General features: G+C 33.6%; 1 protein-coding gene across 2 annotated transcripts in view; it reads left to right on the forward strand.

The window, feature by feature from the left end:
• ATG4C (autophagy related 4C cysteine peptidase) overlaps positions 1 to 14,025 on the forward strand; it is a 55,795-nt gene extending 41,770 nt beyond the window's left edge. For both annotated transcript variants that reach the window (XM_016208495.2, XM_016208496.2), the window contains exons 8-11: positions 109 to 187; positions 847 to 923; positions 6,829 to 6,948; positions 12,835 to 14,025. In XM_016208495.2, coding sequence (XP_016063981.1) covers positions 109 to 187; positions 847 to 923; positions 6,829 to 6,948; positions 12,835 to 13,002 — 444 coding nt within the window. In that variant the 3' untranslated portion in view covers positions 13,003 to 14,025. The remainder of the gene's footprint in view (positions 1 to 108; positions 188 to 846; positions 924 to 6,828; positions 6,949 to 12,834) is intronic.
• Positions 14,026 to 18,568: the final 4,543 nt, after the last annotated feature.

Genomic DNA, 18,568 nt, shown 5'->3' on the forward strand with positions numbered 1-18,568 from the left:
TGGTGGTGAAAATTTGGGAACTACTAATATTAGTAATACAAATTTGCTTGTTTTGAATAATTGCCATTTGTCTCTTGACTCTAAATCTGAATTAATTTCTTTTGGCAGGGTATTTTAAGCCTTGAATATTGTGTGGGAATTATTGGTGGCAAACCAAAGCAGTCATATTATTTTGCTGGATTTCAAGGTTAGTGATTTAGTAAAGTATATTTCTTCATTGTTTTCTTTTGAAAGTCAGTAAGTTAATATGGGATCATCTGGAAGCGGGCTGATTAACAGAGCAAAATGAGTGCCTTATAAATTCATCAGTCCTACCGTAGCCACTCATTTGTCATTTGGTCCACAACATAATTAGATTCTGCAAAATGTATGTTTAATTTCTGTTATTGCATAAACAAGGCATAATTTATTGGTTTCACTAAACTTCAGAAGACATCGCTTTCACATTCTGGCAGTTGCTATTTACATATTTACTTTTTACCAGGTTTAGTGGTGCTAGTTGATGATAAAATGACAAGCAATATGTTCTTCCTGTCAGGATAAAGTAGCACGATACATTTTTCATGTGCAAACTGTAGAATATAATTGTGTGTTTGTGAAAGTAATTTTATCACCAAAAATTAAATGACAATCTCATCACTTTATAAAAATTCTGCTTATACAAGCATATTTGATTATGCAGAAGTTAATCTGTCCTGTGCAAACCTATGTTTCAGTCAATGAATATCAGTCTGGCAAGCTGTTACTCCCAGATTTTTTTCAGCTATTCTACATAGAAATTGGATTGTAAGCAGTGTAATAATAAGGTGTTTTTTGAATTACTTGTCTTCTGTTTTGTCCTTGTAGATGACAGTTTGATTTACATGGATCCTCATTACTGCCAGTCTTTTGTAGATGTCAGCATAAAGGATTTCCCTCTTGAGGTACTATGGATTAAGAGCTGTTTTCTTACCATATGAAAGAAACTCTAATTATTTAGAGTTGTGCTAGGCAGTTAAGCTTTTATGGTATTACAATTATAGCTTAATAATCAATATTTTACTGACTTATAAAACCATAACCCACACCATGGTCAAAGGTTAAATAATTTCTTGCTGATTTTTAATTTATGATATACCTTTTTTTCCCATTTATCTTTTTCTCTAACTTGTTAGATACCCTAGCCCTACCAAAATAATTGAGCAAGCCTCCAAGTAATTTTGTAGATATACAGCTGAGCAGTATTGAAGAATAAAAATGTTAGACATGTTTAAAACAAGGAAAGGAGGAAAAATGGGGTGAAAGAAGATGATGGAGTAGGGTTAGAATGAGAAGGTGACTTGAGACCATCTGCTAAATTATTTTGCTGCAAGTCTAATAATTAAACCTTAGCTTCTAGTTAAGAAGTTTTTAAGAGTTAGTTGGGTTTCTAATTTTTGTTTTAGCTTTGATTTGTAACAACTTATTTTCCTTTATGTCATTTTGTGATCCAGTATTTTAGTTCAGAAAATCTGAGAGTGCATAAGTGAGACATGTAATTATTACATTGTTTTTGGATCTTGTTTTCCCAGTTGATGCTTTTACAGACTTTTAAAATAATTTTAATCATTTGAGTGGCATGGATCACTAATTCTCAAGGGCTTGACAAGTTAGAAATGTGGTTTAGTACTTTGCGTTAGTAATAGCTTGCTAGCTAATAGGAATACCTAAAAATATTTAAGGAGAAGGTTATGAAAACCAATCAACTACAAGATTAAAATATGGTTCAGAAAGACACATTATAAAACATTCTAGCACCCTTTGTAAACTGTTACCTCAACTAAAGCACAAGCAGCCTGAAGCCAAAGATCAGGCTTGCTTTCTACTTTCTTCCTTCACAGTATCTTGCATGTAGACCTTAGTAAATATTTCTAGTTGACTAACTGATACTGGGGGAGGCACTAGAGAATTATGCTGTTAGAACCACATTGTAATTCTTTCTGCTCCCTTGTGGTCTGTGACAATGATTCCAAAGTTACATTTCTAGTGTACATGTGCCAAAGTGACTCCTTAAAAATGTAGATACTGGAGATTTCTAGTGTTACCTAAATAGCCGAATTAAAAGATGACCAGTGTTCATTATTTTGACCAGTAGAGAGAGACTAGTCATCTGATATTTTGAGAGACTCTGCAGAGATGCCAGGTCAGTGAACATCCTGGTTATGTCTAGACAATCAGTATTAGAAAGGTTACAGCTCATCGTTGGGAGATTGTTGCAATACCTCAAGGTGAGTCAATAAAAGCTTTAAGTACGGTGATAGTAATGAGAATGGAAAAGAATTTATTTTAATGCACAGAAGCATTTATTTCTTATATAAGAAATTAGGGTTAGATGTTATATTTTTGAAATGCTGCTGGAGTATCTCAACCTGTCTGGGTAATTCCTCTGGACAATTTTTCATTTTTCTCAATTCAGGGATTTATCTTAGATTTTTTTGAATAGCATCATTTATTTTCCTATGAGAATATAATGTAAAAATTATAAGAAGTTGTCTTTGTACAGAAATAAAATTTTACTTTTTATCATATTTTAAGCTTAACATGGCCCAGGTGGAGATATTTTAACAACCCTGTATTACTAACCATCCTTGCCTTGCTATGTTGGTTGTGTGTTTATATGCTATGAGATTTTGCAGTTGATTGATGTAATAAATTATATGCATGTTCTAAACCACCCTTATACCTCAATTATTAAAATTATTCTTGAAAGCAACTTTTTTTGATCAATACTTCTTTTGGTCAATAGATGGAGAAATTAAGATCTTAGATCTTTTATTCAATTCTAGGTAAATAATTTCTATAAACAATTTAAGGGAGTTCCCTTAATTCCATAGGATTATGAAACTTTAAGAAAGTAGTATGATATCAAAATATATGAGATCGAAGGAGAGATTTAGCAGATTATATATTTTGTTGTTGTTCTTGTGGTGTGGAATTCCTATAGTTCAAGTTGAACTTCTAAAATTTTGAAACCAAATCAGACCAAGTTATTCCTTTCTTTTAAAACTATCATTAATTGAGCTCTTTCTCTATACAACGCACCATCCTAAGCACTTTTATTAGAGTCCTTTGTGGAACTCTTTTCTTACCTGTAGCTCCAAATGCTTTGATTATATATATTTGTATTAATTTTTAATTCTCATGACTCTTTCTTCTAAAATATATTGTTATATACTGTTGGATTTCTATACTAACTTTTTGGAGAACCTTCCTCATCTTTAGCTATCCGCACGGAGTTTTTAACATGGTAAAGTGAGTGTAAGGGGCCATATTCAGTCCTGAGCTTGGTCATGGGGATATGCCAAAGCCATCCTTGGTTCAGACTGAGGAACGGATCTCACGGTTTACCGCAAGGGCACGTTATATCATGTCGACTCATACTCTCTAGTTTTCATTTGGAGAATGGGATTCAGAGATGCAGCGTGAACAACCAAGGGAAAAGTCGTGAAACCAGGTCACTGGAAGTTAGAGGGAATTACAGGAGCTCTAATGTGCCTTAGCAGTGGGAGTGCGCTTAATTGTGGGCTTCGGTCGCCGTCAGTCCTTGGGGCAGGGAAAAATGTCAGTTTCAGCTGTTGGGATGAGAGATTGTGTGTGTGTGTGTGTGTGTGCGCGCGCGCGCGTGTGTGTATTTAATAAGTTAAGATTTCCTAAACCAGAGACTTGCTTCATGTTATAGTTTTGGAATGACCCATTCTAATTCTTATGAACACCAAACTATTCTATTAAGGTAATTAATGTTTTATTAATAAGGTAAGAAAAGCCTTATTGGTCCTTACGTTAGTTTGTTCTAATTCCTGGGCCCCCAATTTCAAGTTTCAGGTTTTAGGTTCATACAGTGGTAACTACTTTAATCTAGCCTAGTAAATTCAGAGAAGACTCGAATGAAAGCTATTAGAATGTGATATGATTAGATAGATGGATGAGTGAACTCATCAGTGGAATATGTACCCTTTATGAATTACACGTGAGCTGCAGTTAGTAGGAGGTGCTTCTTAGTAAGTGTATTCCCTAATTAACTAAGGAAACTTCATCTAAATCACCAAAATAGCATAGATATACCTGAAAGCATTTTTTAAATTATTGTTTGTATATTTTGGTAATAGAATCCACTATTCCAAATAATAAGCCTAGGATAGTACCTGGCATTTAGCGTAATAGCTATTTGTTGAAGCAATGAATAAAAAAGTATTGAAAAAATTAAATAAAAGAAAATTGACTCACTGTGGCCAGTTTTTTCAGATATATATTTCATTGTCTCAGAATTGTATCAGGTGAACACTCCTAAAAATGTGTGTGCTACTCTTGCCAATATTCAGAATTTTTTAAATTCAAAAAGGAATAAGTGCATAGTTCAAAGAATTATCACACAGTAAACAGCCTTGTAATACCACTTGGGAAAATATTTAAAAATCTAACTTGTTCTGCAATAAATAGAAATGATTCTGAATTATAAGTTAATGTTGGTTTGACTTCAGAATCTTCTTGGGTGAACAAAAGAATCTAATTTAAGTTTAAATGATATAACATGCCTCTCTGTAACATGATTCCTTGTACTCATGCAGTAACACCCAATAGCAACTTCAGTTTTCAGTGATCAGAGATTTATATCAGTGTTTCTGTGGATAATTACAGTTTTTTGCAGATGTCAAAACAACCATGAATAACGCTTCGGTGTGACTATCTGTGATGATTGAAGCAATACTGTGAAATAGCACTAAGTCTGTTCTGGTTTAGTCTTATTGGTTCTTACATAAAAACTTTAATCAATATTTTAGTATAATGTAGGATGCTGTTGTACATGAGTTAAAAAATATTTTTTTGGACCTTGTACAAACTTTGGTTCTTCTTCTTTATCCCCAAGAAGCAATACGTAAACAAACAAACCAAAAACCAAAACCAAACCAACCAACCTTGCTTTGGAATGACTTAGGCAAATGACTATTTTTAGATACTTTGTATGTAGAATAACTTTTTGTAACTATGACCTAGAACTTTGTGTGCCTTATATACCAATATACTCCTGTATATTGTTAACTAACAAGCTTGCTTAGCTCTTCTGTACCTTTCCAGGTCTGTTTTTAATGTCTCCTTATAAATAAAACACATGAAACAATGTTAGGAAAAGTGCAACTAAGACAGTACTTGTGTTGGCTAGTACCCTGGAGGTTCCAGCTTAGTTAGGTTGGATCTCACTATATAAAGTAAGTGTTAGCTGAGCACCGTGTGAAAGTCATAGTTCTGAAAGCCCGTTTGGTCTGTATTTACTGCCATGACGTTGTATTTGAATCTTACGTGTGATTGAACTATTCATAAGGGGGGGAGAGGCAGCTTGAATGGATGCATTTTGCATATCCCCTGGTGACAGTGTGGACACTAATGGGATCACTAGGATAAAGGGGGGAGAAGAGAGGGATTTCAATTGGTTCACCAGGAACACAGCAAATATTAAAGCCTGTATTTTCCCACATTTTGGTAGATGGCTTCTAAAACTAAGGTAAATCCCTTAGCTTTAGGCATTAAATGTAGGGAAAATTTAATTTTATGAGTTCAAATTCAGCATAGATTGTTTCTCAATTGAGCTTGTTCTTAAAATAAAAAATATAAAGTATACAGCGCAGAATTTCCATACCTGTCTCCCATCTGCCCAGTTTTCTTCCTCTCCCTTAAGCTTGTTAATTTTTGTATATCCTTATAAAATTTATTGACATACATATAAGTAAATGAGTATATGTTTTATGGCCCTCTTTTGTTCATGAACATCTTTTTCAATATATACAATAAAAGACTCAGTAGCATCAGTGATATTTAAGGACAAGAGCATTTAAGCAGGTTTAAAAAAAAAATCTTTAACACCAAGTACCAGAATGTGGTGGAGAAGGAAGAGAAGATTGGGATGATTAGCTTTACATTCTGCCCCTTTCCTGCCTTTGTATCTCTGGAGATCCGGACACTACGAATAGCCACGTCCCACCAGCAAGGGCAGCGAGGCTGCAGCAGCCTCCCCGGCCCATTTCCCCCTGCCGCCCGGTGCCCACCTGAGGGCAGGGAGCTGAGGGGGCCGGAGGCCTGGCAGGAGGGAGGCAAGGCCTGTAGCAGAACAGTTTTCACCTGTGTCTTGTGTGGGGTGAAACAAGAACTTAAAGCAAAGTAGAAGAATGGGTTGGAAGACTATGCAGTTACGTACTAATTGTGTCAATTGCTAAAACTCTTAAGTTGACCTCTTTTCATATGACTGGAGCATTTTTTTAAAAATTAAATTTATTGGTTAACAAGATTACATAGGTTTCAAGTGTACATTTCTATAATACATCATGTGTATCTTGCATTGTGTGCCCACCACTATGGAACCACTTACATGAATCTGTGTATTTGTTGAAAATGTCTTGACATCCTTATTTAAAGGTTTATAAACATTAAAAAAACTCTAATGAAACATACATCCATAGAAATGGCTAACTTGATTCTAAACCTTTTATTAGCTTATTCATATATTCTTCAGTGGCACGTTTCCTCCCCTTTTGAAGTGTTAGCAATGCACACCACTTTGACACGCTTTCTTTTGCAGAATGGCACTAATGTCACATAAGCAGAGATTTGGTGAATTGAATGTACACAGCGTTGGCTGTCATATTTTACAGCTTTGGAGAGTAGGAAGGACTGTTTGCATTAGATAGACTAAAACACCATTTGAAAAGCATGTTTAAGTTTTGAGAAAAGCCAGGTATCGAATTTTAAATTAGTAATATTCTTGTATGTAAGTCCATCAAATAAAAGTAAATTAATCCTAAAGAACTTTTAAAATTACAGACATTCCACTGCCCTTCTCCCAAAAAGATGTCATTTCGAATGATGGATCCTAGCTGTACAATAGGATTTTACTGTCGAAATGTTCAGGACTTCAAACGAGCTTCTGAAGAAATCACTAAGGTACTTTTATTTAAAATATTATAATAATATTTGTAAATGAGCTAATTTTTATTTGAGATAGCCCATGAAAAGACAAAAATATGTAAATTTTGATACTTTTGTAAAATTGCCTCTCGAGTGTTAATGTTATTACGAATATTCAACCAGAAAATAAAACTGTTTGGGGATTCCTAGCCTTTGATACTGATGAAACCACTACTGTAGTGAACAGTCAAGGGTATTGATTGCTCCACTAGGTGGCACTGTTGAAGTAAAAATCCCTTTGCAAATGGATTAGGTTATATGTGCAAGCAATTAGGTTATATTTTATTTGAAGAGGATTTTAAAAGGGCAATACCTTAGGGGGTAGAAAAAAATTAATGAAGTATTTGATCAAGCCAAATTGTGCATTATTTCTTGTTAGTCCAAGTGCTTCTTTGGTTTTTTTAAAAAGAGAAATGGTATTTTTGGATTTCTCAGAACTGCTTTATCAAATGAGCTGTGTTGTTACCTTCCAATAAGCTTGTCTAATCTGATCTATTCGACTTATAGGATCTTTGAAATAGGTTTATTTAACTCCCTCTCATTACCTTTAAACTTCTGCATTTTTCTGGTCCTTGAGTACAGTACTGCTAAACATTAATAGAGCCTCATGGATTGTCTATATTCAGTACTTTAGAAAATAAAAAAGATTACTTATTGGGGAAGTAAGCATAACTGGATAGGTCTCTAATTTATTAGTATCAGTAGCTATAGATTATCATTTTATGGGTAAGTAAAACCAATACTAGAATCACTTTTGGGAATTCTTAACTTGAGCTCAGATATGATAGTACCTTATTACTGCTTTACTCACAGTTAATTTTTTTAGGAAAATGGACACATATAAAACAGTAAATAAAAGGTTTCATATAAACCAGGTTCACTTTACTTGACCTGCCCTGTAAAGAGGAAATTTAAGAAAACCATGACAGAAGAGTGAATGAGGTGAGGAGGAAATGAGATATGTGAGGGCCTGTTCTTATTCTTCGTTCCTCACAGTTGTCGTGTTTTCATCTCCATTTGCAACCTGGAAGGCCAAGTGAAAATAACAGAATATGCATTCTACATTCCCCTCTTTTATTACTTGAAATTAGTAATATTTCTATATTTTAGTCTGACAATTCTCTGTCTTTATAAAGTATTGTGTATGTGCTAAAATATATAAATCCAGGTGGTATTATGATACAGATTGATACTGATGAACATACTCCATTAAAAAGTTCCATTTTCTCTTTCTATTAATTTATTTTCTATCTCGATTAAAATAAGTCAGTTTGAACAGTAAAGCAGCCTACTCCTGGAATAGAAACAAACCAAATTATTATTATCAAGTTGAAAAACAAGATTCACAAATGAATTGCACGTTGATGTTTTCTCATTAAAAACATGTTTTTTATACTGATAGTTATTAGGATTTTTACATCAGAAAAGTGCTTAGAAATCATTGCTCTTAATGTATCAGAGTAATATACACTATTGAGGCAAAGAGAAACCATATTGAAGTATCATTTGGAAGTACTGAGAATTTTGTAGAGTCAATTAACTTTGCTTTAATGATAGTATTGTTCTTAAGTTAATAGCTTTTTGTAGCAGTATCAGAAACTCACTTTGTCAGTTAATAACTGGATTATTTACTTTTGCTTGGAAGGTTATAAGTTGAGCAATTTTCCTTTTCTTCCTAAAAACTGATTTTGGCATTTTTAGTAAAATAGTCATTTTTTTCCTCTTTAAAAATAAAAACAATTTAAAATTATTTTTTCTAGATAGGGTGTATTTTGAGTTTTCTCATTTTGAAAGTGCAACTAGATAGTTTAGATTATAATGTTTAATTTATAATGCTGTATGAATGAATATTCTAAATCCTTAACTCCATGACTTTTAAAATGCTATAAAAATTGTTAAATTAATTCTGTGTTTAGCAGAGCTCAGTTCAGCAAGTACCTGAGTAACTATTATATTGAAAGCATAAAATAACGAAGATATAATCTCTACTTTTGAACAAGGTATAAGGCTTCTGCCCTCGAGTAGCATTTATAGTTCAGGAGGGGAATAGACATATATTACATTGAATATTGTAAGCATCCATACAGAAATAGAAATAAATTCATAGGGGAAGGAAGGAAGGAGTGTTGAATTGAGAGGGGTGTTTCATTCAACTCAAAGTTCTTTATTGTGATGGTGATATTTAATTTAGACCTGAAAGTTTGGGCTTAATTTCTGTTGGTTTAGGGAGAAGGATCAGAGAAAAGGTATTGGAAAAGGAAAACGTAGAGCTTGTCAAGAGAATGGCAAATAGTCCAGTTTGGTAGGTGCCAAGGGTACACATAGGGCAGCACTCACTGTCTTCTGGCTGCCTGAATCTCTGGGGTGTGGCCTGGGACTCTCCATTTCTAACAAGTCTCCCAAGGGACCTTGCACAGTAAATCAAAGGTCCACCGGTGTAAGGCAGTGCAACCCAAAGTGTGATACTCGATTTTAGGTAGCACTGGAACAAATATTTTAATACTTATATACTTATTTATATTCATATTAGAAAAATAGAACTGGAATATCAAACATGTGATTTCCTATTTATTATTGATGTCACAAGGCTATTTAAGTTAAAAATGATGGAAAGAGAAATCATAATTATAATAGAGATGGGCTTCATAGCAAAAATAAAGGTATATAAATGTCCAAGGCCTGGGGAACACGGCCAGAGGAAATCGTGAAGGGTGAGGTTAGCAAAGGAGGTCAGTGCATTTGAGAGTCTCAGATGCCATGCTGAAGAAGTTTGTACTTGGCAATATGTTGATTTTATTAATTTCAAGCATACAGAGATACAGAGAATAACATAGTAATACCTATGTGCTGCCACTGAGCTTAAGGAAAAGAATTCCATGTAAAATTGAAATGTGTTACCCATCCCCAATCTTACTCCCTTCCTTTCTTCCCAGTAGTAACAGCTATCCTAAATTTGTGTATAATACTCATACCTTATGTAACCATAAACAGCATATGTTATGAAACTTTTCCATCTGATATATTTATATAAAAATGTATATCCCTACTGCAACCAGCATTTTCATTTAGTAGTGACCTAGAGATTATCTGTTTCTATACATGTGGTCTAGCTTACTCCTTTAAACTGCCTTAGCCAGGTTGGCCTCCTTGCAGATCCTCTGGTCTAACCTAAAAGGCAGGCTCCTGTCTTAGAGCCTTTGCACTAGACTGAAATGCTTTCCTCTTAGATATCTGTGCGGCTGATGCCTTCACCTCCTTTCAGTCTTAGCTTAGATGCCTCCTTCTTAATGAGGCCTAACCTGACCACTTTATTTAAAAATGCCATCTTCCGCCACCATTTCCTCTTACTTGGCCTTTTTCCGTAGCACTTATTACTTTCTAATACACTACACAATTTGCTTATCTATTACATTTATTATTACCTGTCTTCTCCAGTGAAATATAAACTACACAGGGGCAGGAACGTTTTGCGTGTTTGGGTCACTGATGTGTGTGTCTCAAAGCATCTAGACCAATGCCTGTTCAGAGTAAGTATTCAGTATATTTGTAGAATGACTGGAGCTGAGTTTGCAATAGTGAACTGCTGGCTTCATGGACTTGCAGTCTAGTGCAGTGAGTTTCAACCTTTTCCATCTCATGGCACATGTAAACTAATTGCTAAAATTCTGTGGCACGCCAAAAAAAATATTTTTTGCCGATCTGACAAAAAAATAGATATAATTTTGATTAATTCACACTGGATGGCTATTGTTGTGTTGGCTGTCATCATTTTTTTATTTGGCAATCTAAGGGAAGAGAGATCAGTGCCCCTGACTAAATAGTCAGGTATTGCATGTTTTAAAAATTCTTGCGGTTCACCGAGTAAAAATGGATGGTCCAGTGGACAATATGGACTTTAAACACAATGTGTAACAAAAACTAAAATTCCATAAAGGAAAAAAGGGAAATAAAAATAAAAATAGAAGAGACTTAATTTTAATTTGGGGATGCAAAAACATCTTATAAGGTATATTCACTGCATTTTCCTTAAGTTCCCTATAAAGTTGTGACTGGTCCACAAAACCTGCCCTATTTAAACTTACCCTCAAATTAGTAAGAAATCAGCAAGAGAATAGTGAGGGTCCTTCTAATTATAATGGACTTAACACAGTTTCATGACTTGCTTTAAGTATGCCTGTAAGTCTTGAATTGGAAGCAGCTGAAGTGAGCAATAGAGTTTGGTCTAATAGGGATAGTAGATTTCAAGTAGATTTAGGAGTATCTTTTATTTCATTGAAATGGTCAATCACGGAATCCCTTTGGATAGGGAAGCAAATGGTCAGGTAGACTTGAGAGAGGTGGGAGATTTGAAGGTCAGATGAATGTGATGAAGTCAGGTTTACTGGGCGTCCGTCTAAAACAACCACTCTTCCCTCGACCCCTTCTAACTTCAACATCTCTGTGGACTAGTTCTGTTTAATCCTGTCTCTGATCTTTTTATTAATAATCTCCTTCCTCCCTCTCTCCCTCTTTCCTTCTCTCCCTCCCTCTTGTCTCTAAGTAGTGAAATCATGTTGTTAAAGTCTTTCATGTTCTTTTGGTTTCTGCATGGTATATAAAATATGTGATAAACGTTTCCATTGTGATTGTGGGTTTGTCCATTTCTCATTTAAGTCTTCCTTTTGTTTTATGTATTTGGAGGCTATGTTATTAGTTACATATAAATTTAGGACTGTTAAGTCTTCTTATTGAATTGACTCTTTTATCATTATATGACCCTCTATCTCTAGTAATATTTCTTTTCTTAAAGACTGTTTTTGTGCTTGGTTGTCATATATTTTAATCCTACATATATTTTAAATTTCACAAGGCATTGCATTTTAAACAGTCAGTATTACCCTTTCTGACGCCCTTCATTCTCTCCTATATTACTCTTCTTTCTTCTGGGATCATTTTGCTTCTCTCTGAAGAACTTTCTTTACTATTTCTTCTCTTGCTGTTTGCTGGTGATAAATTCTCTCAGTTGTTTGTTTGAATACACCTTTATTTTGCTTAAGTATGCGGTTCCTTCAAATACATTCTTCTACCTAACTACAATACAATTATTAAAGTCAGAGAAGAAGCACTGTCTTGTCATCACCATGTATCCATCAGAAACTATTCAAGTTTTGCTAATTGTCCCAGTGATGCTCTGGATTACTACTGTCTATAAGATTACTATTTTTTATGTTGACTAGATTTTTGCAGAAATATTTTTCCAAATATAGTGATCTTTAGAAAAACCAAACTTAATTTTTAAAAAGCTTTATATTATTGATTTTGGTCATTTTAACAATTCTCTGAGGTAAGGAGATTGGGTACCTGTTGCCCCATTTTATAGATGATACTCAGGTAGAGTGATTTGTCAAAGATCACATCAAGGTAAGTTATAGAACTGAGATTAGAATGGACCTTCTGACTCAAGTTAATGCTTCTTTTTCTGGTATCAAGCAGTCTTTCACAATATTTTACTATAGTCCATGATATAATTTTGTTTCATTGTCTACTACTACTAAAAGGAGATAAATATTAACCCTTTAGAGTAAGCCTTCAAAATAATGTGACCAGAAGATTTACTTTGGGGTGAGGGGGTGGGGGTCAGGGGTAGAAAAATGTACTTAATTTTTTATGGCTAGTCCTAATGGAGAAGCAGATATTTATCTATAAATAAACTAAACAGTGCTGATCAATTTTGTCTTTTAGCCAGAACGTTAAAGTGATAGCGCTGAATAAATGTAAATGAAAAAAGCTAACAAGAGATTCCAGGCTAAAACGTTAGATTTTTGTCATGTGGTCCTACTGTGCACTGTTGGGTAAAGGGTTCTCCTGTACTTTCTGTTACAGATGCTGAAAATTTCTTCTAAAGAGAAATATCCCTTATTTACTTTTGTAAATGGTCATTCCAGAGACTATGATTTTACATCTACTATAACCAATAAAGAAGACCTTTTCTCAGAGGATGAAAAGAAGAGATTAAAAAGATTTAGTACAGAAGAATTTGTTTTGCTTTAAAAGATAAGCACATTTCTGCTTGATGAGAGGGACTCCTCAAATGGGGAAAATGAAGAGAAACAAGTACATATGAAACTGGTTTATTTTCACAAATATCTTAATTTTATATGTTCTTAAAAAAAATTGAAAATATACACATTTAAAAATATTTTTCTGAGAGAGAAATGATTTAATGAGTCTTGATTTGTAGTAACAAGTGATTCTGGCTGCATGACTGTTTCGCTAAGATCTTCTAGTAACGCTACCGTAACTGCAAGCCTTCCAGTCTTTGAATTCTTCCACCTTTTCCTGAAGGTTTTGATACAGGCCCCAAAATTGTGATTACCAAATAGTTTCAAAAGGACCAGAAGAACAGAGAATGAATCTTCTGTGCTGCCTGGCCTCCTGATATTAATGCAACCAGGGGATACTTTTGGATATCTTGATATATTACATAGTCATTGTTAGCTGTTTTATGCATACAGTTATATAAGTAGAATTGTGAGTTTAGGTAGTATTTAGCAGTATGATTTTATAATGGCTTATCATTTTTATTGCCATTGAGCCTTCTCTGAGGAGTGAATATAAAGTATTGGTTTTCCCCACAAATTTAAAGGTTATGTTACTAACAATAATAGCATCCAATTGGATCAGATAAAGGCAATTTTAAGATAGAGATAGTTATTTGTTTCTTATCTCAAAATTTAAATTTTATGGGAACTCTATTTACTATGCAGTCTTGAAATCTAAAGTTAAGTACCAAGAAAGATATCAACAGATGCTCCTCTATGTGATTTTTGTTGTTTGTATAAATCAGTGTAGTGGTGTTTAGAAGCTGAGGCCCTCTATAATGTAAATCTGCCTTAAGTGTGTTATGTGTTATTTAAAGGCCAATATGTGATATAAAAATACAAGAGTTATTATTGAGCCAAGATTATAAAATAAATACTTTAATAAAGATGTGAGAACATAAAATGCCTTTGTTTTGGTTTTAATGGGATTATTTTAATCCTTTCATTTGAAAAACCATTGTCTCCAATGAAGTCTCTTTATTTATAATGAAGACAAATAATATTGTTGCTCTGAAAGCAAAATATTAACTTATTTTATGGAGCTTCTATGTTTCCTTGTGAAAAGGTGACTTATAAAGACATGAAATTGTACGTCATTTAAAGTCATTGATCTCTGCCATCAGAAAGCCTGTTTGTTAGGTTTAGAGTTGCATGCAAAACGGAAACAGAGGGTAGGCAGATTGCTTTAGTTTGCCTGACGAGAGAAATCGGGGTTGGCATTTCCCAGTGAGGATAGTTTATTGAATTGAAATAAATGGTCTGAAATCTAAAATTTTTCTTTTCCCTAGATAAGATTTGGACAAATTAAGTCCAGTATTAATTTTCCTAGAAGGTCAAAGCAGTACAGGAACAATGGTATGCCCGATTTTACACACTGCAGTCCTCTCATCTAAGTTATTCTTGTACATACCTGCAGAATTCACAGAATACCCAAGCACACTGAATTAGAGCACCCGTATCTTCCAATGAATCAGAACTAATTGTAAGTGTTGTCTTACAAGAACTTTGTAAATACTTCAATTATATGGTAACATTCTGTGCTTAGCATATTTGGGGATCATTTTTAAGTAGGATATTGGAATGAGATAAGATTACACTGGACAGAATGGAGGTGAGAGGAGGCAGAAACTTCCCTTTCCATTGAATTATATTGAAAATACTCAGTATGTTGCATGGACAAAACAAATAAATCTTACCCATACAATCATCCTCATGACTGAGAATGAATGTTCAGAATTAGAAATTATTATTAAAAGAGTTTCATAGTATGTATGAATGAATGTATACATTCATGAAAATTAAGAGAGAGGCTGATGGATCTATCTTGCCTGTTAATTCAACTTCAGCTGAGGACCAGACAGAAAGTTGTGGTTATCTTTTATTGGAAAGGCAGCAATAAAACTGCATCACTCTAATAAGAATAGAGGTACTGTGTATATCCTGGTTTCACATTTTGTTTTAAACACAGATTTCGTTTCAAATTCTGATCAGCCAGTAAAGCTTATGGCTGATCTCTTTCAGCCTGGAATGAAGGAAAGCGAAAAAGGGCAAGACTCTAAGGTGGGTGTTCTGTTAGAATTAGGATGGGAGGGTCCTCCTTTTGGACATCAATATTAAGACACTGGATTTTGCCATTAACATTTCAGAAATGAATTTTTAAAATGCTTGATGTGACTTTTGATGGTGAAGGTTTCTTTTCTTCCTTCTTCCTAAGACTTGACACTTTGAATCCCCTTTTGTCAATGTATTAGCCACCAGCAGGCAATCCTGAGACTCATCACTTACTGAATGAGTGCATGAAAAGGTCCTTTATAGTATAAGTATTTCCGAAAGAATTTCCCTGAAGTATCTATTTTTTTTCAGTTTTTATATTAAACTAATCCCATTAAATCTGTATTAGTGAGAAGATAACTTTAGTGGATTAAAATTTTAGGTCACTTTTTTGTTCTGCTAACCTTCAGATTTAACACTGTCCAAGGGCAAACATATCTAAAAGTAGATATGTTAATTCTATCTTGTTTTTAGAAGAATTAAAGGAACAAAACAGCAAAAATGACTTTATCCAATTTCAGGTAAGAAATCTCTACTTTTTTAGAGATCTCTATTTACTTTCTGTTATTCAATGCCAGAAAGCACTGTATTTCTCGTCAAACCACACTAATCCAGTTTTCCCCCTGTTTTTTTTAATCTGCTAATTTCGTTGTTGCTAGGAATGTTTCATTTTCATGTTTTAGCAGAGATCACTTTTGTAGTTTACATTGTATATCTAAGTCTCTTTGACTATACAACCATAAAAACATTATAAAGAATTTTCTAGAAACAGGAAGAAACAAGAGGAAGAACAGATAATGAAAAAAATATTTTAAAATACTAAATAACGATATGAATTTCTATTGAAACAGATGTAAAGAGGAAACTGAGAATTTAAAATAATAGTAAAAGAGAAGCAAGATATCCAGAATATATCGATAGAGGCAATTTCTTGGAAAGGACAAGGGATTATTATTTTCTATAAAAAGAAGAGTGAATGTCTTTTAAAAAATTTTAGGAGAATATTTATCATGTAATATTTATTATAGCCTCAGTATTGTCAGTCAACCACAATTCAGCAGTACTCTACTCAATTGAGCTTTTAGACCAAATATCTTGAGATGAATTGAAAACGTGAAACATCAGACCAGAAAAAATTGGAAACATCCTATTGATTTTAACATATAAATTTTATATCATTTTATACTTTGACTCTTAAATCAATTTAGAAATCTTAAGCATTTTTGTGTCGTTTTCATGGTTATGTAAAGACTTTCTTCTTGCCTATAAACATTGAAAAATATTATATTTAGAGTTAGTATGGCAGCACGTTTTTGAATTAGCATTTCCCTTTCTTTTTCACAGTCCTCCTCTACAATTAGTGGCAAGCAATGGCCCCAAACATTCACAACTACAGTTATAAAATTTCACTTCTCTTACAATAAGAAAAGTATGTTAAAAATGGGGAATACATGTTTGTTATTAGCTGGAAAATTACTGTGCTATCCTCTAACTAATTCCTCCAGAAATTTAGAAATTCGATCTTTTCCTATTTTAAGTCAACAGTCCAGATACTGGATGTCATCTAAGAGTGAACCATAAAAAAAAATTCTGCAGAGAATTATTTTTCACTTAAATTATTGAAAATTAAATTGATCATTATAAATGTAATACATGCTATATTTGTATTTTATACTAAGATACTATAAATTAATAAGAATTAGGAATTCTTGAGTTATTTTATAAGAAAAGAGTAAAAAAGGAAAGTTAGAGATTTAATACGAGTCTGCTAACAAAAGGATGAGAGAATTATTGACAACCAGTTTTGAGTGTGTCTAGTTTACCCTAGTAAACTGACACAGATAAAAATATATGAATTTAAAAGGCTTGCAGGCTGGAATGATTTAAAATTTGATGTAGGCATTGGAAGAAAGCAAATACTGACCGATACTAGAAAGCAAATGTGGGGCTGCCATGTTGCACAGAGCCAGGGAGCACAGTTTTTAGTGTATGTTTGTGAATGTCCCTGGAGTTGTGCGACGTGGCATCCCTGTGGCTAACATTTACATGCTGCTCGCTATTTACCTAGCACTGTGCTCATCCACCCACTTGTATTAAATAACAGCTAATGAATCTAAGAAGGAGAATTGGATCTGGGATTAAGGAGACAATATAAGTCCTGGGACTCAGATGATCACATAATGGAACAAGAAGAGTCTATGGTCAGCATTCTAGTTAGTAATCAGAGGGTTTTAATGGAGTACATGTATCTATTTAAATTAATTCCAAAATATCTTAAGTAGTACAGAAAGGAATCCACTCCACATTTCTGGTACTTCAACATATTTTTACTTGTCTATATTCCCTTCTATTTTTTGTTTTGGTTCACGTTACTCTAAGCATGTTTAATAGGTTGAGTTTTGATTTTGATTTTTAAAATTTAACTATTTTATTTGATGGAGAAGGCCACTACTCAGTCTTTCATATTTTGATTTGTATATTGACATTGTTTTAAGCTGATTTACAGAGTAGTTTTTCCTGTGTCTTATGACTGGTTTCTAATCCCAACCCACTGTGCGTGGCTAGTTTTGTGGCTACCAGCCCACGTCTCTACCTAGAGAAACTCTTATTGTACATTACATGTTCTTGTAAACACTTAAAACAGTTGAATGTGAAGGAACCGAATTGTACATGTTTTCAATGTCCCAGATAATATAAAATATTATAAAAATATTTTTAAATTATAAAGTTATTTTGAATCACATAGGCTTGACGTAATCTTGGATGATACGTTCCAGCATTTCATAGGTGCCTTTATTTTTGTTCTTTTGTAGTCAAACATTAAGTTGATTGACTTAAAGTCCAGCGAGCATTTCTTTGAGGCTATTGATTATTTCAATCTTTATACTAATTAATTTATGAGACTTACATTTCTTATCACGAGTCTTAGCACTTTCAGTTTTCCATTTTCCTGTCATGTTTACAAAATAAGGGGAAATGAAGTGTAAAATCCAATAGTGTATAATCTGCTATATAAAGATTGTGATATTGGCTGGCAGGCAGCATCAGCTCAGAGCTCAAAGTGTTTGTCAGCTGCTTTTCAAAAGTTCCAACTTTATAATATTTAAGGTGAAATCAGATTACATATGAAAGTATAATGTCTTTTTGATTATAGGAATCCTAGTGGATGTGAAGTGGTATCTTGTGTTTTTGTAAAGTAACAGTATTATTGAGTTGTAATTTATTCTTTTAAAGTGTACAGTTCAGTGGTTTTTAATATTTTCAGAGTTGTGCAATGATCACCATCATTAAATTCCAGAACATTTTCATTACTCAAAAAAAAAAAAAAAGCCCTGTACCTATTAACTAACCTACTTTCTGTTTGCATGGATTTGCCTATTCCAGGTATTTCATATAAATGGAATCACAATATGTGTTTTTTTGTGTCTGATTCTTATCACTTAGCATAATGTTTTCAAGATTTG

This window comes from Miniopterus natalensis, chromosome 9, assembly GCF_054644295.1.
Source record: "Miniopterus natalensis isolate mMinNat1 chromosome 9, mMinNat1.hap1, whole genome shotgun sequence".
NCBI classification, from domain to species: Eukaryota; Metazoa; Chordata; class Mammalia; order Chiroptera; family Miniopteridae; genus Miniopterus; species Miniopterus natalensis.